This window comes from Ceratotherium simum, chromosome 16 (assembly GCF_057802395.1).
Source record: "Ceratotherium simum simum isolate JZ-2026a chromosome 16, ASM5780239v1, whole genome shotgun sequence".
Taxonomy (NCBI): Eukaryota; Metazoa; Chordata; class Mammalia; order Perissodactyla; family Rhinocerotidae; genus Ceratotherium; species Ceratotherium simum.
This window is the reverse complement of record NC_141915.1, coordinates 36,175,296-36,200,598: the sequence shown is the minus strand read 5'-3', so window position 1 is coordinate 36,200,598 and position 25,303 is coordinate 36,175,296. Positions and strand designations below refer to the sequence as shown.

Below are 25,303 nucleotides of genomic sequence, written 5' to 3'. Positions count from 1 at the left end.
CTCATCTGTTGTTGCCAACGCCTGCCTTTCAGCAGCGCCGGGCCTCATTGCCTCCGCTTCCCTCAGGGGCAGCCAGGGGCCGCCAGCCTGCCCTGTGGACGCTTGACATTTTGCTGTTTTCTCAAGTTCTCTGGAAGAAAGAGGTAACACCCTGCACCTGTGGTGCTGCTGTTAATCCTCACATGAACCTGACAGTGAGGGCTTACTGGATCATCATCCCCATTTTATAGACAAGGAAACTGAGGCCGAGGGAGAATAAGTGACTTACCCGAGGTCACAGGACAAGCAAGTGGCAGAACTTGGATTCCACCCTGGTGTGTCCACCTTCACACTGCCTTCTGGAGGGCTGGGGGGTTCTGGAAGCAAGACATCCAGGCTCTTACCCATCCAGATCCTCTGGAGGGGGAGCTGCTTTGTAAGCAGTGTAGGGAGAGAAGCCGATCTAGATATGCAGAGAGGGGGTGGGAGGCAGGACCCCGAATGCCCAGGCTCAATGACCCCTCCCAGTGGGCTCCTCCAAGGACAGAGCCGAGGTCCAGAGGACGCCGCACGGCCTGGACATTAAGCTGAGTGTTGCCAGCTTGGCTTGGTCCCTGTGTGAGCCCTGGACAGCTCAGCTGGCCAGGGAGCAGCCGCAGCTCGTTTTTCCCAGATGGTTACGACCAGAGCAGGCCGGCTTCACCGTGTCCACTGCCTTCCCGAGCCATACCTAGTGTCACATGTGACGCTCCTCGGGAGGACAGAGGGGACCCCGATAAAGGAGAGGGAGCAGAGGAGCAAGGACTGTGGCCCAGGCCCCTGACCCAGGAGGCAGCTCCAGGAGAATTCAAACAAGGACAAGACACCGACAGCACTGGGCCCCTAAATCCCTTTTGAGCTCCACTCGCCAGGCCCGGGACCCCTTCCGTCCCAGGGCTGACTCCCTGTCACCACTTCTCCCCGGGGCTCAGGTGGTGGAGGTGGGACGCAGGGAGTTTCCCTCACCTGGAGACCAGGGCCCAGCCTTGGGGCCGTGGGGGGAGGGGGAGCGGGCATCTCCTGGGCCAAGGATCCCTGAGGAGGGCTGAGTTGCTGAACACTGCCTCCTGGTGCTCAGAACTGCATAGACAAGGGGGTCCTGAGGACCCCAAACTGCCCTTGGACCCCCCTCCCCTTTCTCTCACTCCCCAGAATCCCCACCTCCATAACACATCCTAAATCTCGCCACTTCCCACGGCCTCCACTCTGACCCTCCCCGTCCAGCCCCAGGATCTCGCCCGGACCTCTGCCTCCACGTCCAGCAGTCCTGCTGCCTGCAGCAGCCAGGCCCCATCTTTAAAAGGAAAAATCCGAGTGTCTCGTCTCCCTACTCCCAACTCTCCGACACCTTCCCTTCACATGAGAGTAAAACCCACACCCTGACCAAGCGTGCAGGCCCGTCCCCTCTCTGACCTCACCACCTGCTCTCCCCCACTCACCTGCTCCAGCCACGCTGCCTCCGAACATACTCCTGTTTCAGGGCCTTTGCCACTGCTGTTCCCTCTGCCAGGAACCCCTAGCCCCCCACATCCACACAACTGCCCCCTACTGTGGTCCTTTTGGTCTCTGCCCAAATGGCAGCTCCTCAGAGAGACCTTCCCCCTCCCCAGAGAGCCCCCTCAGTCCAGGCCTCCAAGGCACCCTGCACAGTGCTCCCTCTCTCTGAGAGGATGCTCTGCATAGCTGCTCATTGGGGTCAGCTTCTGCCCTCGATGTGCTCCAGGAGGGCAGGATTCTTGTGCCTCCAGGGGGCACAGTGCCTGCATACAGCAGGCACTCAGGAAAGACGGTCTGAAGGAACGCATAAAGGCAGGCCATCAGGTCTGGGTTGCTCAGAGCTCTTAAGGAGGCCGCTTCTCCTCTCTGGGCAAAGCGGGTGAAGAGGCCAGTGCCAAAGCTTCTGCCATTATTTTCTGGTCCCCCTCCCGGCTGGGCATCCCATACCCGTTAGTCAGTTAATCCCATGAGCATCTTCGGAGGCAGGCGGAGGCCCAGTACTGGCTCAGTATACGTGCTCAACAGACGTGTGTTGACTGAATGGCTCCTTGGGTGCTCACCCTCCAACCGCGTGGGTTCTCTGACAAAAGGGTGTCTCTGACTTCCCATTTGTGATTTCCTCCTTTCCCTGGGGGCTCCTCCTCTGGCTGAAACCAAGTGTTGCACAGAATCTGCTCGGAACGGAGGCTCGGAGCAGCCAGCCTACCGTCTGGGGTGGCTCCCCCTTGGTCTCTGCCCCTTGAGGAGGGGGCTGCCCTCTCCCTGTCTCAGTGCTCCCGCCCCTGCAGCCAGGCAGAGCCTCTGTGCTCTTCCTCTGCTGGCCAGGGATGGGAGAGTTCAAGGCCAGCCCCTCGCTTCCCGCTGCTTCCCAGCTTTGCCCTGGGATCTTGGCAGCGCTTTCCTCCCAGCTCAGCTCCAAGGAGCACACGGGAGCCTGGCTGCCGGCCTGGAAGGAAGTGGCCCAGACAAGTAGCCGGGAGGATGGCGTGACTGCAGAGGACACTGTGCCGTGCCTGGGCACACGCATGAGCATGCCCAGCTGTGCCTGGCAACGTATGGGGAGGGCACGGACACACTCAGTCCCTCTCTACTCACTGAGCCTCCCTCTACTACTCCACCCGGCGGTCACGCCCCAACCCCCCACAGCCAAGGAGTAGCCACAGCGTCCCACTCCCACCCCCCCGGAGACTGGACCTCGCACCCCCTCCACCCTCGGCTTCTCCAGTCCCACAGCCGGCACTGCCCACACGACCCAGTGCGTGCCTCCACCCTTCATCCTAAACACAGCTCCCACACACGGCCTGACCCTAGACGGTTCCTGGTCACCTCTCAACTGATGAGAAGGATCTCTGCCAGATGTGGGGTCACAGGGCACTGCTTACAGCTGGCCTCAGCCCCACATGCCCACTTCTCCCTTATTCTGAAACCCCCACACTCACCATTTCACAGGGAGCTGTTGGTGCATTTGTTGGGGTTTGGGGTCAGAGCAAGCGGCGCTGGGAGCTCAGCTCTGACAGTTAGTTTACTCATAGACGTTAATCGTAACTGCCTCTGGGCTGTTGTGAGAATCTGTGAGGACCAGGCAAGTGTCTGGCATCTGTCAGCTCCTGGAACGGAGACATTGTTACATACAAGCACTCGCATCATCTCCCCAAAACCAGAAGTTGTGAGGTCTCCCTGCCCCCTAAGATCCAGATCAAAATGGCTCGATTTCCAGTCTGCACCCCGAAGATTTCAAACTCTCCCCGTGAGTTTGGATAGAGGCTGAAATTCGCGAGCTCCTTGGCCCTGATCTGCTGCCCGATGCTGCGCTGTCTGGTATGGCAGCCGCTGGCCGTGTGCAGCCACTGCCACTGAGCACTTGAAATGTGGCTAGTTCAAATTGAGATGTGCTGCAAATGTAATGATGAAATGATAATATTTGGGGATATGCTGGGTTAAATAAAATACGTTATTAAAATTAACTTCACCTGTTTAAAAAAATTTTTTTAGGATGGCTGCTAGAAAATGAAAAATTACATATGTGGCTAGCACTATAATTTTATTGCACTGGTTTCACGGCTCTTCCTTTATCTCTGCTCCAGATTGACTCAAACCCAGAACTCAGCCCCTTTCCTTGGTTTCTCCAGAACACCTGCTCGCATCAGGCCTCTGCACACTCATCAGAGTTTTCCAAATTCTTGGGGAGCAGCAGTGAAGTCACCTAGAACTTGAATATGTGGCCTCTTGGTTCTGAAATGTGCTTTGGTCCCCATTCCACCCAATCCTCCCCTTCCTCCCACTGTTTTATGCAGAGAAAACCCCACTCTCTCCAGAACCTCTGCACCAAACTCACCTCCCTCCAGGCCTTGCAATGCCTGTCCTCTGCAAAGAGTTGAAATTCCCGTGTGTGTGAGGGTCTGATTACTCTCCTAGGCAAGGGCCATCCTTCCAGGGTCTTGCCTCCTGGTCCGTGGACATCTCTCAGCCTTGCTTGGTACCCTCTGGAGCACACACCAGGAAGGGGACGGAGATGCAGCTGCTCACCGGCACTCGGGCCCCACTGCCTTTGGGACGGTGGTCTCGCTCCACACTCAGCCTCTCCTAATTTTTTCCCCACTCCTCCCTGTTCTACTGGCCCCCATTCATCCTCATCTCACAGAGAGACCCTCCATTCCCTCTCTTAAGCCTATGCGCATGCATGTCCCCAGTGCTAGACCCTAAAGCATTTTCAGTTCACACAGCATATCTTCTGCTGCCATCTGTGTGGGGAAGCTGCTCCCACATAGACAGACCCCCATCCATCCCCAAAACATCCACTCGTGTGGAGGGCCCCTCTGGACACAGACACGTTTGTTCATAGGTGGGTGGGCACCCAGAGAGTGAGACACATTCTCATCTGCACAGGGATGGCTGGGTTGGACCCACCTCGCTCACTCACACAGCCTCCCACACTCACGGCCACCGTGCTGCCTCCTCCTGAGGGTCCTGGCTTTGAGAGAAGCCACACGTTCACTCACAGCAGCCCCATGCTCACTCTTGTTCCACACGGCCCTGCGTGCCCCTCGCCTGCGGCTGCCACACTCCAGCTAGGAAGCCCCCTCCCCTCCTCTCCCCGCTCAACCTCACCCTGCTCTTTCCAGGAAAGTCTTGGAGGCACCTGGGAAGCTGAGGGTTAAGGAGCTGAAAAAAAGGAGGGACAATTCGCCATATTTCGGTCACAGAAAATCTTGCCAGGAGATGGGCTCATGCCACAAAAGAGACCCAGGATTCTCAAGCCCCAAAAATAAAAATTCCAAAAGAAGCCTCCTCCCTTTCTACAATTTTCCATCTGGATTTAACTGAAAAATCAGCCACAGGGACGTGGCTCATCTCCTCACAGAGGAGACAAAGGTGAGTCCCTCGCAGCAGCGCTGGGCATGGCCGGCGCTGTGCCACCACACAGGGGGCAGCCGGGTCTGGGGAGCGGGTCTGGGCAGCTGTATTTAGGGCAGCTGTGATGTCAGCAAAAAGGAGGGCTTGAGTTGGGAATGTGGTACAATGGCCCCTTTGTCCCCCTCCCCTCCTGTCCTGCACACACACTGAAACCACAGTCTGGCCTCACACCACGTGGTACAGACACGGTGCTGCACAGTGGGGCACTGCCACCACCACAGCCCTGGCATGGGTGTCACCTCACGTGCCCTCACGCGTGCGTGTGCACACACACGCACACACTCGTGTACCCACGTGTAGATTTGTACACATGTGGTGAGAGCCATATTTACTCCTTTGCCTAGAGCTGGGCTGCCCAATACAGTAGCCACTAGCCACATGTAGCTATTAAAATTCATTACAATTAAATAAAAGTAAAAATTGAGTCCCTCATTAGCACTATCCATATGTCAAGTGCTCCATAGCCACACGTGGCTAGTGGCTACGGTGTCAGCACAGAGAACACTCTTACTATTGCAGAAAGCACCGGCCTAGAGCCTTCCACTGCTGTCTGCTCCACTCGTGGACTGGTTTTCACTGCTCTTCCTCTCACACCTGCTCACTCCTGTTTACAAAGGCGCACACAGCTCCACACTCTCACCTAGGATGGCCCTCTACCTCACGTTCTCTCTGCTGGCTCCCAGTAGCTACGCTGGGACCCTGTGGCCCGTCCTGCATTGCTGCACCCGGCCTCCGGCCTCAGTCAGCTCCGCCCGGCCTGCAGAGAATAGCAGGGTGAAAACACCACAGCGTAAAAATGGCAACAATGTCTGGCATTAAGGCTAAGATTGATTTTGTAGACATGGAGAGCTTTGGCAACTCAGAGAGACAAACTCAGCCTGAGTTGGGCAAGAGAATGAGGGGATGATGAGACATTTGAGGCAAAAAGGCGTGGAAGTGGGAAGAGTGGTGCATCTGTGGGAACTGTGGTCAGCCTTTCTGGCTGGTGTGACACGTGTGGGCAGTGGAGGAGACAGTGAGAATGGACAGGTGGCTAGCGGCCAGGTAGAGCCTTGGATGCCGGGCTCAGGATGCTTCTGAATCCCCAGTGGGGCCAGGTGGGGTTGGGGCGAGACAGCCAAGGCCCCCAAGGGGCCGCAGGTCCAAGTAGGTGACGGTTACCTAGGGGAGTCAGGCAGGCATCACCAATCAATCAGTGGATTGATTAATCAATCACCACATAACTTTGGGTAATTTGCATATGAATAATCATTCATTCACAGGCCACAATTTCTTACTCTAGACTAAGTCCCTTTCTCCCCTGTTCTAATTGTGGTAGACGTGCTAATGATGAATTATTAAAGGCCAGAATTAATAACCATGACTACTTAATGATTAGTATTAGTATTGCAGACGATGGCCTCTGCAGACTTTAGATCCGAGGGAGGGACACGGGCCTCTCCTGCCTTTGAGATTTGGGCCCTGAGACCTTGGGTGGGAGGGGACAGCTGTCAACTCCCGTCTCCAGGTCTCTGGGCACGTGGTCTGCTCAGACTTCTGACTCTCTGGATCCTGTGTGTCCCTTTTGACCACACGCTGCTGTCCTTCTTCCCTGAGACTGGGGAGCTGACACGTCGCCTTCCCTCTGGGGGCCTCAGGTTCTCAGGCAGGCAGAGAGGGGCGGGCAGAGGGTGAGGGAAAAGGGAAGGGAGGGAGAAGCAGGAGGAAGAGGAAGAAAGAATTTTAAAAAGATAAGGAGGGGGCAGGGGGCAGAGACTGGACAAAATGACCTCCCAGGCCACCCCACTGGGGGTCTCGTGTCCTGGGGACTGAGAAGGCCCTGTCAATGCCTTGACCGCAGCTCTCCAAGGCCCCTGGGGAGACTCTCCTGAGGGCTGGGCCCTCTCCCTCCATCTGTCCCCTGGGAGACCCTGTGAGTGAGCAAGAGGCGTCCCTTCCTCCTGTCTCCCCACAGATCCTCAGCACAGGCTCAGAGACCATCTCAGGCCATCATCTCAGGCTGTACTGCTTGTTGTTCCTTCGGAAGGAGTTCAGAGAGGGCGAGGAGCCGGGACAGGCCTGATGACCCTCCATGATTGCCCAGGGAGAGGCCTTGCGGAGGGGCTCAGGAACTGCTCCCCAGTCTCACGTCCCTCACCCAGGCGTGGGCCTCCCAGTGCCCCATGCCTTCCACAGCCCCAACCCTGCAGGGCGCCCATAGCAGTGGAGAGGGCAGCGAGGGTTGATGGTGTTGATGGGAGAGTGGGCACGAGGTCTGGACAGCATGTGTGTGTGTGCATGCGTGCATGTGTGTGTGTGTGTTCCTGCACAGATGGGCTGCCTGTATGGCACTGTAAGGGAGAAGAGGGTTTGGAGACATGCAAGGAGGATTGTAAGAGAGAAAAGAAAAAGTGTCAAGACACAAGAAAGGCAAGAGGAAGGGGGAGGGACCCTTGAGGGCTGGCGAGATGAGGAGGAGGAGAAGGGAAGGGGTGAGAAAGGGAAGGAGAGCCCACCCACCTCCCTAAAGCTCCCTCCCTGGGTTTCCCTCCCCCGACTCCCAGGAAGGAAATTAGGAGGCCACCGCAGATATGCTTGGGTCATTTCCACATGCTTTATTCCAGCAATCAAAATAATTAAAAACATCTCAAATTATTATACACATACAAAATAGGTACAGAGTCTCTTGCTTCCTCCCACCCCTAGGGGAAAAAACTGCTTTGTGCTTTGGAAAGTTGTGCTCTGAAACCCAGCAGCGGCGAGAGGGGACACAGGACAGACTAGGAGAGAGGCTGTGAGGAGGGGTGCAGCTGAGGAGGAGGGGGTTTCAGAGGAGAGAGAGGTGGAGAGAGAGAGGCCTGAGAAGGCGAGAGGCGGCGAGAGGGTGGAGAGAGAGTGGAAAGTGAGTGGCGCTGTCTGGAGCCAGCACTCTCTCCCCTCACGTTAAATAGCACCTTTAGAAAATTCACATGAGTCCCCATCCACAAGAAAAAAACCCCCAAAGAATAAAAAAAGACTTTGAACAAAAAGGAACATTTGCTAGCCTGGGGGGGGTGCGTCTCGACTTCTATAGCACCAGTGATTCCCTCCCCACCCCCCCATCACAGAGATGTAGCACCTTTGATATAAATGGGGAGCCCCTTCCACCCTGCCCCCATCCCGCCCCCACGCAGTTGCCCCGGTGACACATAAAGACAAGAACGAGGTAGTCTTTCAGCAACACAATTACACAAGGAACAGAGCAGTCTCTCCCACCCAGCCCTGTTGCACAGGGATCGACACGTTTCCCGAATCCGATGTTTCTGCTCTGTCGTGGCCCCTCCTGACTTTCCTCCAAACCTGGCATGCCCCCCTCAAAAATGAAGAGGGGTATGTTGCAGGGGCCACGGGGATGCCAGATGATAAGGCTTCTTTGGCAGTCTGAGAACCCCAGTTCCCCCCAGGATTTGGGGGTGCTGGGTGAGGGAAGTGGGCTGGGAGCGTGGGGGCCACTTGGCTGTTTTAGCATTGCCTTTGGTTGCTGGGCAGACAATGTATTGTTTCCTGTGTCTCTTGGGGAGACTTAGATTTGGGGAGCAGTGGAGGGGAGGCCTCAAGAAGGCATGGAGAAAGGAGCAGAAATGGCAGCGTTGGGGTATCATAAGCCCAACGGGCAGAAAAGGACTTACCCCCACATGGGTCTTCAAGCAAGTGGACCAAGCTTCCTTTTTTAAAAAGTTATTTATTTATTCTTTTTTTTTTTTTTGGTAAAGTTGAATGCACGTTTGGTTTTTGGTCATGTTCAGTTGGTCAAAGATAAAAACTAAGTTTGAGAGATGAATGCAAAGGAAAAAAATATTTTCCAAAGTCCATGTGAAATTGTCTCCCATTTTTTGGCTTTTTGGGGGGTTCAGTTTGGGTTGTTTGTCTGTTTCCAGGGTCAGGGGCAAGTGGGTCAGGTGGGAGGGAGCCAGGTTGGAGTGGAGGGAGTTTACAGGAAGCAGACAGGGCCAATGTCGATGCCGAATTCCTGGTCTGGGGCGCCAATATCCAAGGGAGCCACATCGATGATGGGCAAGCGAGAGGTCTTGGTGGTTTTGTATTCGATCACTGTCTTGCCCCAGGCTCCGGTGTGACTCTGGGGTGAAGGGAGACAATGGGAGAGGGGTGTCACCAAGTGGGAGTGAGGGGGCGAGGGGAACTCTGGCCTGCCAGGAAAGCCAAAGCCCAGAGAGGGGGCCCTGCCCGGGGACTCACCGTGCAGCCGTCGTAGGTGACACTGTAGGTGAAGCGGCTGTTGCCCTCGGCCCGGATCTCGATCTCGTTGGAGCCCTGGAGAAGCAGGGCCTTCTTGAGGTTGCCAGTCTGCTGGTCCATGTAGGCCACGCTGTTCTTGCAGTGGTAGGTGATGTTCTGGGAGGCCTCGGTGGACATCAGGCGCAGGAAGGTCAGCTGGATGGCCACATCGGCGGGATCGGAGCCCTGGCCACCATACTCGAACTGCGGGGCGGGGACAGTGAGGAGTGAGTGACCACGCTGGAGCCTCTAGTCCTGGCCTCCCTCCCTGGAGTCCTCTGAGAGCATCCCAGTGAACCCCCACATCCAGAGGTGGCATCCCTTGCCCACGGACACCCTATGTCTGAGCCAGTATCAAGGACCCAGGACTCCCACCTCCCAGCCCAGCTCTGTCCCTCACACTTAGCAGAGGTCTAATCCACCCGGAAGCTTCCCTCATGCCCCTTCTGAGCCCTAGGCCAGCCCATCTCGTGAAGTGGTTCCAGGGTCCAGTTCACGCACCTGGAATCCGTCGGTCATGCTCTCGCCGTACCAGACGTGCCTCTTCTCCTTAGGGTTCTTGCTGATGTACCAGGTCTTCTGGGCCACCTGGGGCTGAGTGGGATACACGCAGGTCTCCCCTGTCTCCATGTTGCAGAAGACCTTGATGGCATCCAGGTTGCAGCCTTGGTTGGGGTCAATCCAGTATTCTCCTGCAGTGGGGCAGGGCAAGATGGAGTCAGGGGAGGTGTGGGAGGTAGGACACACGTGGGCGTCTGGGCCGCTCAGGGCTCGGCCCTGTCCTGTCAAGAGGAGGAGGAAGGGCACAGCTGGGGCAGGCCCTCACCACTCTTCCAGTCGGAGTGGCACATCTTGAGGTCACGGCAGGTGCGGGCGGGGTTCTTGCGGCTGCCTTCGGGGCTCCGGATGTTCTCGATCTGCTGGCTCAGGCTCTTGAGCGTGGTGTCCACCTCGAGGTCACGGTCACGGACCACATTGGCGTCATCAGCCCGGTAGTAGCGGCCGCCATCGTGAGCCTTCTCTTGAGGTGGCTGAGGCAGGAAGCTGAAGTCGAAACCGGCGCTGGGAGGACCAGGGGGACCAGGGGGTCCGGGAGGGCCGGGGGGACCCTGCACAGAGAGGAAGGAGAGCAGGGATTACCGGGGTCCAAGTGCTCTCGGGGCTGGAGGGCCATGGGCGGACACGGTAGAGGGCTACATACAACAGGACCGGCTTCACCAGTGCGACCACGAGGACCAGGGGGGCCGATGGGGCCTGGGAGACCGTTGAGTCCATCTTTGCCAGGAGCACCAGCAGAGCCAGGGGGACCCTGCAGGGAGGAAGCTGGTTGAAGAAAGCCTGCCAGAAAGCACGAGACCACCGCAACTCTGGCGGAGAAGCCCACCACCACCCTGCCTGTGGCTCCTCGGCCTCAGCATAGCTCATTCCCACAGACGGGCTGGGAAACATCTTGTGGGAGGAAAGAGCAGGGAAGGGGAGGCTGAGGGCTGAGTAAGATTGTCCAGGACTATTCCTCCCATCTCCCATCCCCTGCCCCTGGACCCTTCTCCAGAGAAGTGGGGGACACCTGTGTCCCAGGCAAAGAGCACTGAAGTGAGCCTGGGCTGGGGACCCAGGAAGAGGAGATGGACAGAAGGCATGACTTACGCGGGGACCAGCAGGACCAGATGCTCCAGAGGGACCTTGTTCACCAGGAGAGCCCTGAAGACAGATGCAAAGGCAATTCAGGCCTGGTGTGGGTCAAAGGTGGCCAGCAACCTGCACCACCTCTCCTTATCCTGGAAATCTAGTCCCAAAGTGTCCATAGGCTGAGACTCCTCCCACATTCCTCTTTGTGCACCCCCTGCCCTCTCAGAAGCTCCTTGGAAATGCCCCCAAATCTTCAGAACCCAGTCCCCAATAGGGAGGAGTGAGAATGACTCTCCAGAGGGGGAAACTGAGGCAGAGTGCCCCCCGCAATCATACAGCAGGGATGGGGAGGTGAAAAGAGAAGATTCAGTGGCAGATGGGGGCTGGGGAGGGGCTGAGCATACTCACGGGAGGACCAGGGGGACCCTGGAGACCAGAGAAGCCACGGTGACCCTTTATGCCTCTATCGCCCTGTTCGCCTGTCTCACCCTTGTCACCACGGGGGCCTTGGGGTCCCTAGAAGAGAGGAGAGAACAAGCTGTCAGGTGGAAGGCTCATGAGCACTGAGTGGGGTGCAGCCCATGCCTGGACAAGGGCTCTGAGGACACGAGGGCCAGAGCAGGACACTTACAGCAGGACCACGGGCACCAACGGGGCCAACGGGACCAGCAGGACCAGCAGGACCCTGGGGAGAGGCAGAGAGAGCGTTAGATCCTGGCACAGCCTGAGCTGCAGGATGAGGCTGCCCCTCGGCCAGATCCCTCTTCCCTCACATCCTCTCCCACTATGTCTGTCTCTCCTGAGCCCCGGATGAATTTCATGTGAACTCAGGCCTCGTGTGAGCTAGGGCAAGCACCTGGGGACAAACCCCATTCCTCAGGGGGGAACAGGGTACTGTTGGGAGAGGGGCCTTGAGGCTGAGCTGGGGCTCTGTCTTTTCAGGGAAGCCAAGGTTCCTGGACATCCTACAAGACTTCCTCTCCTCCTCTAGCCTGGGTGAAGTCAGACGTCCATCTGCAGGCCCCTGGGGAGGCCTGGAGAGTCCCTGGCCTGATCAGAAGCAGCAAGCCAGAGCCCAGCTACTTACAGTCTCACCACGATCGCCACTCTTGCCAGCAGGGCCAACGGGGCCAGGGGCACCAGGGGCACCAGGAGCACCAGGGGGTCCAGCGGGGCCAGTCTCACCACGGTCACCCTGGGAGGGGAGAAGAGGGGAATGCGGGTCAGCCCCAGCCGAAGGGGCCGGGGCGGGGCAGGGGAGCTGCAGGTGGAGCTGTGGCCCTGGGGGGCAGCCGTCTTACCTTGGGGCCAGGAGAACCATCTCGTCCGGGGGAGCCTTCAGCACCGGGAGCTCCCTGCAGAGAGAGGGGGAGAGGTGAGAGGCAGCCAGGGGGTGGGAGGCTCAGGCAAAGGCCAAAGCAGCCACACCAGGGGCACTGGAATGGGGCTGGTGACTGCTCACCTCACGTCCAGACTCGCCAGGGGGTCCAGCCAATCCAGGGGGGCCCACGGGACCAGGGGGGCCACGTTCGCCACTTGCTCCAGAAGGACCTTGTTTGCCAGGTTCACCCTGAGGGAGAAGGAAGAGTCAGGCCAGAGATGGGGATGGGGCCCCCAGGTCATCCACCACATCTGTCCTCACTGGCCCCACCACCCCAAGTCCTGTGATGGTTCTTCTTAGGGCCCCCCAAGGTGAGGGGGCACTCACAGAGGGGCCGGGAAGACCAGGGAAGCCTCTTTCTCCTCGCTGACCAGGCAGGCCGACCACACCACGCTGTCCAGCAATACCCTGAGGCCCGGGAGTGCCGGGAGCACCCTGTGGGAGGAAGATGGGGGTGAGGTGCCTCACAGTGGCCAGTGTCCATGCCCCCACTCGGGAACCCTCTGGAGCTCGCACTCACAGCAGGTCCATCAGCACCAGGGGATCCTTTCTCGCCAGAGGGGCCAGGGGGACCAGGGGGACCAGCTTCACCGGGACGTCCAGCGGGGCCAGTCTCACCACGGGGGCCTTTGCCGCCTTCTTTGCCAACAGGGCCAGGAGGGCCAGGGGGTCCAGCATTTCCCTGGACGGGGAGAAGAGGGGCTGTGAGATTCCAGTGGGTTCTGGAGCACCACTGAGGCCTCAGTCAGGCCCACCACCCGCCCAACAGTGTGCGCCCCACCCCCAGAGCAGAGGAGTCTCTACCAGATACTTACGGAGGGGCCAGGGGGACCGACTCGGCCAGCAGCACCAGGGAAACCAGTAGCACCCTGGCAGAAGAGGACAAAGCAGTAGTTAGGAGGAGGACAGCTCCTCACCTGGCCCAGCCGCCCCCACCTCCGAGCGTGGGCTGGGAGAGCCTCTAGACAGAGAGGGAGATACTCACAGGGGGACCAGCACTGCCACGAGCACCTTTGGGTCCAGGAGCACCAACGCTACCCTGTAGGAGAGCACAGAAGTCAAGGCTGGGCCAGTCCTGATCCAGGCCTGCCAGCAGCTCGGGGCCAGAGGGTGAGATACTCACAATGGGGCCAGGGGGGCCGGTGGGTCCAGCAGGGCCAGGGGGACCAGCATCGCCTTTAGCACCAGCATCACCGGGTTCGCCTTTAGCACCAGGTTGGCCATCAGCACCCTGGGGGAGGAGCAGGTGTGGTGAGCGGAGGAGCTGGGGATGTCAGAGGAGGGAGCTGGGTGGTTCCACGGGGCTGGGGCAGGACAGGAACTCCAGGCGGAAAGATGCCTGAATGGGAGACTATCCTTTCCCTATCCTCCTTCCCTGACTCAGACCGATGCCTCTGTCCTCATTCAGTCACCCAAGGTCCCGGGTCCCAGTTGGTGATGGAAAATGAAGGGGGTCTTGGTACTCACAGGGGGGCCAGCGAAGCCAGCAGGGCCCGGGGGACCAGGCTCACCACGGTCGCCCTAGAAGAGAAGGAGGCAGACTGGAGAGATGCTGCGATGTGGGGGAAGGTGGGGTAGAGTGAAGGGGCAGCGAGAGGAGAGGGGCCCTGAGGAGCATTCCCCAGGGCCCCCGGGGGTAAGAATGAAGGTGGAGGAGATACAGGAAGAGGGCCGGGGGGGCATATGAAGGGAGAGAAGGGCTGAGTGTGTGGCCTTAACCGGGTCTTCTGTACTTACGGGGGCACCACGAGCTCCAGTGGGACCAGCAGGGCCGCTAGGACCAGATTCACCCTGAAAGAGAGGGAGGGAGAAGAGGCTCAGGGCCAGGGGCCCACCTTGAATACTCCTGGTAGACGACCCCAGGAGAGCGTCCCCTCCCTTCTGATCCCCCAAGCTCCCTGGGTTGCCAGCTGGGAATACAGGACCTGCCTTCCCTGCAGAGCCATGCCCAGGCACGCTGGAGAAGCTGTGTGTTAGGGAAGAAAGTGGGGAGGCGGCCACCTCACCTTGTCACCTGGGGCACCAGCGGGGCCAGGAGGACCAATGGGGCCAGTCAGACCACGGACGCCATCTTTGCCAGGAGCACCATCGGCACCTTTGGGACCAGCATCACCCTAAAGACATAGGAAAGCCTGAGACTTCCAGTGTGGGGCAAGGAGGTGACCTATGGTGTCTTGCTTGTGTCTGGGACCCCTCCTCAGCTCTGCCCTGCCCCCACCTGTGCCAAGGACTCAAGATCTTTCAGGGGAAAAGGTGCCTGCCTGAGGATTCCGGTGGACCTAGGTTAAGAGGCCCCTGCCTTGTGTAGAGAGATGAACAAGGGATCTCCCGTTCAGGAGGCCGCCCCACCTCTCGTTGCCATGGTAACTCATGGGGAGAGAATGGCCTGGACCGCAGGTAGAGGAGTCATCAGCAAAGAGGCCAGAGGGGAAGAAGGCAGGATTCAGGAGAAGAGGGAAAGATCCCAGGGAGGGGAAAGAGAGAGATGGGACCCACACAGGGTTCAGGGTGTGGGGCTTGGACTTACTCTGTCACCCTTAGGGCCTGGAAGACCAGCTGCACCTCGTTCACCAGGCATTCCCTGGAGGCCGGGGGCGCCCTGGCTACCGGGGGCTCCAGGGGCACCAGCATCACCCTGTGTGACAACCAAGAGAGTGGATTGAGGCCTGGGGTCTCAGGAGTGGGTCACAGCGCACTCCTGAGCCCCCTCTTGATATCTTCCAGGCTTGGCTCTGAGACCAAAAACAGGCACCTGCTAAGAGGAAAGACAGCCCAGAACCTCAGGCTGCAGGTGGACCCCACCCTAGTCTTGTCCCCCTGCCCCTCCCCCACATCTAGGTGGCTTTGGTCACAGCCAGGCCTTCTCTGCCACAGGAGGGGTGAGACCTGGTCCTCATGCTGCCCTCACCTTAGCACCATCATTGCCAGGGGCACCGTTGGCCCCACGGGGACCTGCAGGACCGGGGGGACCTTGCACACCACGCTCGCCGGGGAAACCTCTCTCGCCCTAGAAGGGAAGGAAGGACAGGGCACGTGATGATGGCTCCAGAGACAGGGCCATCGCGAGGCATCTCAACAGGAGCAGCAGAGGCTCTACTCACTCTTGCTCCAGAGGGGCCAGGGGCACCAAGGTCTCCAGGAACACCCTGAGGGGGAGAGAGGGACAGACAGTGAGCAAAACCCACCTCAGCCATCTCCCCTGGAAAGCACCCTGTCCTCCTCCTGGAGGCTGCCCCCGCCCTCCGCCCCAGTCTCTGTGATTAGAGACCAACTCCTCTTCAGCACTGAACTGGGATTATCCCTCTACTCCTCCTCAGATCTGTCAAAGATGGCCTCCTCCCCAGACTTTGGGTTGAGGGAAAGTCACAGAGTATTCCAGCAGCTCTAAAAAGAAGTCATCCAGACTATCAGCCACGCAGCTCCTTCTAGATCATATCACACAGAGGTGCAGCTCCCTGCTTCCCTCTATGAGGCTCCCTTCATGATGGGAAGTCCTTCCTGGTGTCTAACTGTGATCCCTCTAGCTGACGGTTGTCTGATTAGCTAGGAGGGCTGGCCTCTCCCTGTGTAGTCCCTGCATTCCTTGCCTCTCTGGCCGGCTGCTACCTCTTACCTGTTCACCGGGTTTGCCTGATTCACCAGGAGGACCAGCGGGGCCAGGGAGACCCTGTAGGGTGGGAAATGCGGGAGAAAAGGGGGAGGGATTAGATCTGGAAGAGAATAAAGGGGAGCCCACCCGTCCCCTGACATTTGACAGCTGTGAGTCTCACCTGGAATCCGGGGGAGCCAGCGGGACCTTGTTCACCTCTCTCGCCAGCGGGGCCCTGTCATGGAGAGAATGCTGTGGTCCTGGGAAGTCCAGGAGAGGAGGGGCAGGGGTGTGTCCCCTTTCCTGCTCCACAGTGCCCCTTCCCCAGACCTCCCTGTCAGGGACACTTACAGCAGGGCCGGGGGGCCCCTGAGCTCCAGCTTCTCCGTCTTTGCCGGCAGGACCCTATGGGGAGAGAGCAAAGAAGTCAGGGTGGTGAGGCGGGCGGGCAGCTGGAGGAAGAGGGCACAGGTGAGCGGGCCTGGGGCTGAGACTCCTGATGCCCTGGTGATGGGCTGCACCTCCTGCATCCCTCCTGCGGGGAGGGGGATGTGTCACGGGCAGGGGCAGGAAGGGGACAAGGACCAAAAGGAGATACTTACAACAGCCCCAGGGGGTCCCGGAACACCTCGCTCTCCAGCTTTGCCGGGCTCTCCCTGTGGGGTAAGAGAGTGAGGGTTGAGAGGGCCGAAGTGGGAACCTGGGGCCCCCTGGGGCCCTCCTGTTTACTTTGAGCAGAGTTTTTTTTAATGAGTTTTCTCATCTACCAGCTCTGGGCATGGGGGAACGCCTTTGCTGGCTTTCACTGCTCTGTCCTTAGCCTCTTCCTAAGCCTTCTCCACAGACCACATGCCCCTTCAAGCTCCTCTCTCCACCCTCTCCCCTTCCTTCTCCTGGTCATATGCCTGTTGTGACCTGAGTTGTAAAGACCTTTCATCTCCTCTGGCATCTCCTTTTGAACCTCAAAGAACCCACTAAGATTTGGGGGTGACTATCCTGCAAAAGGCCCATTCTATCCCCATGTGTGTATGAGGGACACCAACAATACTGATTTCCAGGGATAGAGCAACGTTTGTGGAGCCAGGAGAGGGCTCTCATTTTGTACACAAGGAGATAGATAAGGAGACTGAGGCCCAGAGAGGGGCAGTGAGTGACCTGAGGCCACACAGTAAGTCAGTGGCAGAGCTGGGACCAGATCCCAGGACTCTGGTCTCCTGGGCGTGTCTGTCCCTGGCTCTGCGATGTTCGTCACTGAATACTCACAGCAGCACCTTTAGGTCCAGGGAATCCCATCACACCAGCCTGACCACGGGCACCAGGAGGACCTGGAGGTCCGGGGCGACCATCTTGACCAGCGGGACCCTGAGGACGGGAAGGCACAAAAACAGAGATGAGGGCAGAGGGTGGGTGATCGGGAGAGTGGGAGAAGGCCCAGGGGGAGTGATACTTACAGGGGGTCCAGTTTTGCCATCAGGACCAGGGCTGCCAGGGCTTCCAGTCAGACCCTAAGGGGGAGGCAGAGAAGTGTGGTGGCGTGAGGGAGAGGAGTGATGGAGGAGAGGGGAAGAGAAGAGTGCAGGCCGGGGTCAGGGGCACTCCAGAGGGCAGATTCATGGTCCTGCCCCAGAGCGCCTCATCCCAAACCCACACAGGACAGGCAGGGTCCTGGGCTGAGCAGGCAGAGGGCTGGGGTCTCACCTTGGCACCAGGCAGACCAGCTTCACCGGGGCGACCAGCTTCACCAGGAGAACCTTTGGGACCAGCAGGGCCAGGAGCACCACGTTCACCAGCGGGACCCTGGTTGGGGGAGTCACAGGAACAATTAGGGTCTCAGGTCTGGGCCTCTTTGCCATGGGCCAGCATCTTCTTCCTCCAGGTGGGGCAGGGGGTGCTTGGAGCGGCATTGGAGGGGGTAGGAAGGTCAAGGGGAGGCTGCATATGCAGAGAGCTCTGCAGCCACAGAGTGGAGCACTAATGCCTGGAGGTGGGGGTGGGAAGGGGTTGTCTATATCTAAAGGAGGAAGGTAATGCCCAGGGAGCAGCAGAGTTAGCTTCCCAGACGTGAAGAGAGGTTACCTTGGGACCAGCAACACCATCTGAGCCAGGGAAACCACGAGCACCAGGTCCACCCTGCGGGAGGAGAGGATGCCAGTGAGCTCAGACACACAGGCACCGGGCTGGCACTGGGGGCGTAGAAGGGGGCACTTACACGCTCGCCAGGGGGTCCGGGCAGGCCAGTGGGTCCGGGTTCACCTCGGGCTCCTCGCTTTCCTTCTTCCCCAGCAGGGCCAGGGGGACCTTGAATACCGGTGGGGCCCTGGGGAGGGCAGAGAGGAGGGGGCGGCCTGCAGTGAGGAGCTGTCCTGGTGCCAGCTCCAGAGCTGGCTTGAGGCTGGGCCTCCAGCACCAGGGGCTCCCAGGGCAGATGGGCTGAGCACAGGGACTTACGGGCTCTCCCTTGGCACCAGTGTCTCCTTTGCTGCCGGGAGCACCAGGTTCGCCCTGTGTTGGCGGAGGAGAAGAGGATGAGTGGAGAGTCGGGGTGTTGAGTTGGCCTGGCTCTTCGTGCTCCCCAGACAAGAGCCACACTGGAGCCAGTGCATGGGGTGAGGCAGAAGTGACAAAGTGGTACTTACGCTGTTACCCTTGGGACCAGGGGGGCCACTGGGGCCCTGGGGTCCAGAGGGGCCTCGGGCACCAGGGAAGCCAGGAGCACCAGCAATACCAGGAGCGCCCTGTGGGAGGCAGAACAGGTTGAGTGCAGGAGTGGAGGGCACGGGGCAGGTGGGAGGTGGCATCGGGGGCAGCTCTGAAACCTGCAGGATACTTACGTTGGCACCTTTAGCACCAGGCTGTCCATCAGCACCAGGGTTTCCCTGTGGCACAGAGAGACGAGGGTCAGTGACAAGCAAGGACTCTGAGCTGGGGAGTGGCACAGGGGACTGAGGAGGTGACACTTACAGCAGGGCCAGCAGCACCAGCGGGGCCAGGGGGGCCGGGCTCACCACGCACACCCTGGGGACCTTCAGAGCCTCGGGCTCCTTGGGGACCAGCTTCACCCTGGATGGGAAGAAAGGACACGTCAGGAGCTGCCCTGGGAACACAACCTCACCCCTGGATGGCGGGAGGCAAAGGGAAGGGACAGGAGACCAAGAATCAGGACTCCAAGATCAGAGAAGGGGACCCTGGGACAGAAGTGTTGGGGAATGGGCTTCTCACTTGCCACTCTGGGTCCCTCAGGTCTGGGAAGCAGGGAGACATCCACCCCTTGGCTTATGGAAGCTGCACTCAGAGGAGGTCGGGGGTCTCACCTTAGCACCAACAGCACCAGGGAAGCCAGGAGGACCAGCGGGGCCAGTGGGACCCTGTGAATGAAATGGGGATGTCAGCAAGAAGGAAGGTGGCAGCTGCAGGTCGCATGCCTGGACAGAAGAAGTCCTGGGGTTCAAACCAACTTGGCCCAAGAGCTGACCCTGAGACCCTCCCCACACCCAGGCACTGAGGTCTAGGGGTCGCACTCACAGGGGGTCCAGCAGCACCAGTAGCACCATCATTTCCACGAGCACCCTGCAGGAGAGAGGGGAAGTCCCGGTTACATCCATTGAGCACTGGCGCTTTCCTGTAGCTCTTGGGGAACCCCTTCCAGAGCCCAGGCATCCCCCAAAGGGCCAGGAGTACTTACAGCAGGGCCAGGGGCTCCAGGGCGACCTCTCTCACCAGGAAGACCACGGGGGCCCTGACAGCAAAACCGAGAGAAGCCATGTGAGACGAGAGACACACTCCCGTCCCCCAAGCCCCCATCTTGCCCCTACACCCTGCTCCCTCTCTTCCTCCTAGAACTGGATGCACTCACCATCTGACCAGGAGCTCCATTTTCACCAGGGCTACCAGGCTCACCCTAGAGAGCAGAGAATAGCGTTAGGAATTTGTTCATGGTGGGACTGGTGGGGAGGTGGAGGACAATGACATTCAGACAGCCTCTTACCTTGGGACCAGCAGGACCAGCATCTCCTTTGGCACCATCCAAACCACTGAAACCCTAAGATGGGAAGGAGAGCCAAGTTGAGACCCTGTGGAGGGGGTGGACCTCTTTGACACCCACCCAGACCTGAGAAGGAGCCTCAGGAGGTCATCACAGCCATCCCTCTGTCTCTGAGCTAGATGAAACCCCAGCTGGCCCAAGATCTCACCCAATCCCTTTGTCAAGATTTCTTTCCCACTGGAGGGAAGTTCTTTTGGATGTCTACTCTCTATCCCTTGGGACTTCTGTAGCTGCCGCCCACCCCGACACACACCAGGATCCGGGAAGGGGCTGGAATGGTGGGATGCTGGGACTTTGGGAACTTAGATGACTCAAAGAGGACTCACTCTGTGTCCCTTCATTCCAGGGAGGCCAGCTGTTCCGGGCAATCCCCGAGCACCCTGGAGAGCAAAGAAGAGGAGGACAGAGGCAGGGCCGTTAGAAGACACTACTGAGGACACAGCTCCCAAATGATGCCCGAACAGAGCGAAGCCGGGGCCAGCCACACTGTCCTGCTCACCTGAGGTCCAGGAGGCCCACGCTCACCAGGACGACCAGGCTTTCCAGCTTCACCCTAAGAGGGAGAGAAAAGGCCTTCATGCATGTGCGTCCTGGGCCGGAAAACTGTATGAGGTCTGAGTCTTCTTGGGACTGTTGAAGGTCAGGCTTAGGGACCCAGAATCTTATCTCTGAATTTAGAGCTCTGTTTAAATCTACCGTGAAACCCTTGTTTGGTGAAGTTTGAGTCCCTCCAAAGGAATATCTGTTTATTTCTGCCACCAGCATTTTAATCTCACCATATGAGGGCAAATCTGGAGTGCCCAGAGTGGTTAAGCCTAAGGAAGTCACTCACCCCAAGGGGTGGGACTGGGGACTACTTTAAGGTGGCTGGGACCAGGGGAGGAACAGTCACCCCTGTTGGGGAGATGGAGAAACATCCCACACAGGGTGAAGATCATTGCTCAAGGGCAGTCCCATGGGTCAGGGAGAACTTGCCCTCCTTTCTCTGTGTGTCACCCCCAAAGGTGGTGGGTGGGGGCACTGGGGTGGAGATGACTGAGACCTAGCCCATGGAGGCAGTGGGGTCAGATGGCATCTTCTTGTGGGGGCTACTTACATCATCTCCGTTCTTGCCAGGGGGGCCAGGGGGACCGCGGGGACCCATAGGACCCTAGAGGAGATAAGAGGAGAGGTTAGAATCACCAGGATAACGAAAAAAGAAGGAGAAGGCTGGGAGTGGAAGGAGGAGGTAGGGAAGACTCCAGATGGGGGTGTTGCTCAATAGAAGAATCCATGTATTTGTAGAGGGAGTGTGTATTTGTATAGAGTACACGTTGAGGGGCACTTACTGAGGCTCCGGGCTCTCCAGGCTCACCAGGGGGGCCTTGGAAACCTTGGGGACCCTGGAGGACAAGGAGAGAGGTGTGGGGTTATAAGGGCATGTCCCTGCCAACCTTTCCCCATCTCACCAAGAGATCTCTGAGCACCTTCCCTGCCCTCATCCCAATCCTCCCCTCAAAAGACCAAAGCCCAGGGTGGTGTGTGAAGACATCCTGGATACTCACAGGGGCGCCAGGGGGGCCAGGGAGACCACGAGGACCAGAAGGACCCTACAGAAGGAAAAGAAGGGGAAGCTGTAGTGATACCTCTGTAGGCAAGTGCAAGGTGGGTGAAGTCAGGCTATCTCCCATTGGTTCCTGTTGGGACCGCCCAGTTGTTTTGCATCCTCTCTGGACTCTGAGGTCCCAAAAGTTGTCTTGATCTCCCAAGTTATCTTAAGCCATTACTGGCCCATCTTGTCTGGATTCCCATCTGCTCCTCTTCTGTCGTCTCTACACCCCCTGGTGGCTCACCATGGGGCCAGGCACAGAAATTCCTCCAGTTGATTTCTCATCATAGCCATAAGACAATTGGGGAGCAAAGTTCTAGAAAAAACAAGAGAGAGTGCATGAGACAGCAGCGAGTTGAAAGGCAGAAGACATCATGGATAACAGGCCCCACTGGCATCGTATGCCTCCTCATGTGATGCACTGAGAAGAACAACAACATCACTTGGGAAATATTCCTGCCAAAGACGCACCGCCCAAATCTAATTATGACACATCTGACAAACCCAAACTGAGTGACAGTCTACAAAACAACTGGCCTCTTCAAAAAATCTCAGGGTTGTGACAAAGAAAGTCTGAGGAATGTTCCAGATTAAAGGAGACTAAAGAGACATGACAATTAAATGCAATTCATGACCCCAGATTGGATCCTGGATCAGGAAAAAAAAATGCTATAGAGGACATCTTTGGGACATTGGTAAAATTTGAATATGGATTGTATATTAGACAATAGTATTGTTCCAATGTTAAATTTCCTAAATGTAATCATGTGCTATGATCATGTAAGAGAATGTTCTTGTTCTCAGGAAATACTGAAGTTTTTAGGAGCAAAGGGACATAATAGGAACAACTTACTCTCAAACGGTTCAGAAAAAAAATTATGATAATTATATGTATGCATAGACAGAGACTGATAAAGCAAATGTGACAAACTGTGAAGGGTATATATGAGAGTTCTTTGCATTGCTCTTGCAACTTTTCTGTAAGTTTGAAATTATTTCAAAATATAAAGGATGCCAGCCGCCAAAAACAACAACAACAACAACAACAGAGAGGGGAGGGGAGCACACCAGGCCTTCCACAAGCATCTCGCTCTGCACTTACTCCTCCGAGGCCAGGGGGTCCGGGAGGTCCGGGAGGCCCGGGGGGTCCGGGAAGTCCAGGCTGTCCGGGGATGCCATCTCGGCCAGGGGGGCCTGCGGGTCCCTGAAGGGGGAGAGGGCGCCTGGGTGAGCTCAGGTCAGGAGCCACACCAACCTCCAGCCCCCAACAGCCCCGAGAGGGCGAAGCTTACCCTTGGGCCTCGGGGGCCAGTGTCTCCTTTGGGTCCCTATGGGGTTGGGGGAAAAGAAACAGAAGCTGGGTTAGAGAAGGGAGGACCGTGAGGAGTCACGGGCAGGGTGGCAAAAGTTGAGGGTAGAGGATTACCTCTACTCCTGTGGTTTGTTCGTCCGTAGGTGACACTGGGGGGAGAAGAGACGCGGGTTAGAGGCAGGGTGGGCTCCGGTGCTCCGACGGCCCCGCCCTCCGCCCGCCCCAGGCCCCTAGCGAGCGTACCCTGGCCTTCAGGGCAGACGGGGCAGCACTCGTCCGGGGGGACAGAGGCTCCAGGACAGTTCTTGGTGTCTTCGCAGATCACCTCATCGCACAATACGTTGCCATTGTCGCAGACACAGACCCGGCAGGGCTCGGGTTTCCATACGGCGCCGTCGTGGTACCTGAGGCCGTTCTGTATGCAGGTGACTGCTGGGACTGGGGCAAGAGGGGAAGAGCGGGGCTGTCAGCGACGCCCGAGCCTCCCACCTTGGGGCTCCAGTGACTCCAACCCTATCTGCCCTTCCTCTCTGTCTTAGAGACACATTTAGATTTTCCATTTCTCGCCTCCTCCTCCTTTTTTTTTTTTTTCTTTTTCCCTAAATCCTTAAAAGTTCGTCTGCTCCTCATCAGGGCCCGTGACAGTGTCGAGGCCCCTGGCCAGCGCGGCTATAACTCTTTCCAGTTCTCAGGAATTTAAACAAAGCTTTAGGCCGGGGTTGCTTCCAACTCCAACCTCAGCCCATTGGCGCTGAAGCCAAGTGAAATAAAAAGCCACTGGGTGGGGGAGTGGGGGATGGCGGAGTGGGGAGGAGAAGGGGGGACCCTTTCAAGAGGGCAGGACTGTGGGGCGTGGTTTGGGTGGAGACAGGAGGAGGGGGTGGGAGGAGAGATGGCAGGTCCAGCCCCCATTCGGCCCCATTCCCTGAGCAGGTGGGATGGCGTGGGCGGAGCTAGGAGGATGGGGAGGGGCTGATTGGCGTGGCGTCCCGCCCAGAGACTTGAAATGTACCCCAAAAGTAGGATACGCCCTAATCTCCAGCGCCCAGACATCTCAAAAGTCCTCTCTCAGGAACGACCCCCGTTTTCCAAAGCCAACCAGTGCCTCTGGGTCCCTCTTTAGCCAAAGAACCAAAAGTCCGCAAATAGCAATGAAGTTAGTTAACCACGCCCACCGCGCGAGCCTCTCTCCAGATGGCCACTAGGTGGCGGGCAACACTAAGCAATTTCCCGGGCCTGGCCGCTTCTGTTAGAGACAGGGGCTACCCGGTCTCCAGCTTTATTTTCTAGGTCTAGAGGTGGGGTCCACACCCGGCAATAACCTCCGTCTTCTCTCTCCAGCTCCTACGGCGGGAAGCCCTGGACAGGGAGGCGCGGTGCTCAGTGTTGATCAGCAGGGGGCGCAAGGACCCGCCCTGCCAAGTCGCGCCAAAGTTTCTCAACCTCCAACCCGCCCACACTCCGCGCCCCCTCCCCCCTCAGCCTAGCACCCCCGCGGCCCCAGGAACACTGTCTAGCCCGCAGAGAGGGCAAACAATCTTTCCCTGTGAATCATCCCACAGCCTTCCCGACCGCTTTTACATCTTGGGCTCCAAATTCCCAGCTCGGCGACCCCATCCCATCTTCGACGTACTTTCCCCCCACCCGCGCCCAGATCCCCATTTTCCCTGTTGTACGCCGCAGTGCGCGCTCGAGACTCCCTCCTGTGCCAACTCAGGCCGAGCTCCATCCTCCTCTCCCACTTCTGGGGGACGTTCCTCTACACTCCCCACCCAGGGTGCTCGCCCTTCTCTCCCAGGGCGCAAGGAAGAGCCCTAACCATCTCCCTTCCATCCCTTAATCTCCGGAGCATCCCCAGTCTCAGTTTAGGTCGCAGACCCCCGGGACCGAACGCAGGGCAAGACACCAAGTAGCCCTGGACTCTCAAAAGTTTGGGACTTACTGTCTTCTTCTTGGCCCTCCTCTTGGCCGTGCGTCAGGAGGGCGGTGGCCGCTAAGAGGAGCAGGAGCCGGAGGTCCACAAAGCTGAACATGTCTAGACCCTAGACATGTAGACTCTTTGCGGCTGGGGTGGGGGTTAGCGTCCGCTCATGCGTGGCCTCACACTCCGCGTGCCTCCTGCTCCGACCCCGAGGAGAAACTCCCGTCTGCTCCGATGACCGGCCCGGGCCCCTTTTATACCATCTTGATGGAGAGCGGGGAGGAACCCTGCCCCTGGGAGAGGGGGAGCCGGCTGCCCGTCCCCCAGCCAATCAGAGCTGCCTGGCCCGGCCCCCAATTTGGGAGTTGGAACCGAGAAGGGGAGGAGGAGGGAAGGGAAGGGAAGGGAGTCCACCGCACATCTCCCCCCTTCGCAGCTCTGCCTCCCCAGCCCCCCAGCCCAGCCTGGGCCAGAGATGCTGCCGCTGGGGTGCATCTAGGTCCTCAACATAGTGTGGGCTAAAGAGTGGGTAGGGGCGCCTCTTCAGCTTTTTTCCTGGGAACCCCCAATCTGGAGAAACTGGAATTGGGGAGTGGGTGGGAGCCTTCCAAAGGTGGAAGGATTGGGGTGATTGGGAGAGGGTCCTCCTGGCCATGCC

General features: G+C 58.3%; 1 protein-coding gene across 1 annotated transcript; it reads right to left on the bottom strand.

The window, feature by feature from the left end:
• Positions 1-8,072: 8,072 nt before the first annotated feature.
• On the bottom strand, positions 8,073-24,859 carry COL1A1 (collagen type I alpha 1 chain). Its single transcript, XM_004434679.3, has 51 exons — positions 24,667-24,859; positions 22,968-23,162; positions 22,839-22,873; positions 22,705-22,740; positions 22,515-22,616; positions 21,657-21,728; positions 21,369-21,413; positions 21,153-21,206; positions 20,921-20,974; positions 20,324-20,377; positions 20,151-20,204; positions 19,768-19,821; positions 19,636-19,680; positions 19,465-19,518; positions 19,305-19,349; positions 19,094-19,147; positions 18,744-18,842; positions 18,614-18,658; positions 18,419-18,517; positions 18,231-18,284; positions 17,992-18,099; positions 17,859-17,912; positions 17,481-17,579; positions 17,234-17,287; positions 17,046-17,144; positions 16,385-16,438; positions 16,134-16,187; positions 15,964-16,017; positions 15,807-15,860; positions 15,295-15,339; positions 15,102-15,200; positions 14,721-14,828; positions 14,200-14,307; positions 13,931-13,984; positions 13,661-13,714; positions 13,317-13,424; positions 13,179-13,232; positions 13,009-13,062; positions 12,714-12,875; positions 12,521-12,628; positions 12,275-12,382; positions 12,114-12,167; positions 11,900-12,007; positions 11,444-11,497; positions 11,221-11,328; positions 10,831-10,884; positions 10,385-10,492; positions 10,010-10,292; positions 9,685-9,875; positions 9,145-9,387; positions 8,073-9,025 (listed from the first exon to the last, which is right to left on the bottom strand). The coding sequence occupies exons 1-51, from the start codon at positions 24,755-24,757 to the stop codon at positions 8,879-8,881; spliced, it is 4,383 nt and encodes a 1,460-aa protein (XP_004434736.1). The 5' UTR covers positions 24,758-24,859; the 3' UTR covers positions 8,073-8,878.
• Positions 24,860-25,303: the final 444 nt, after the last annotated feature.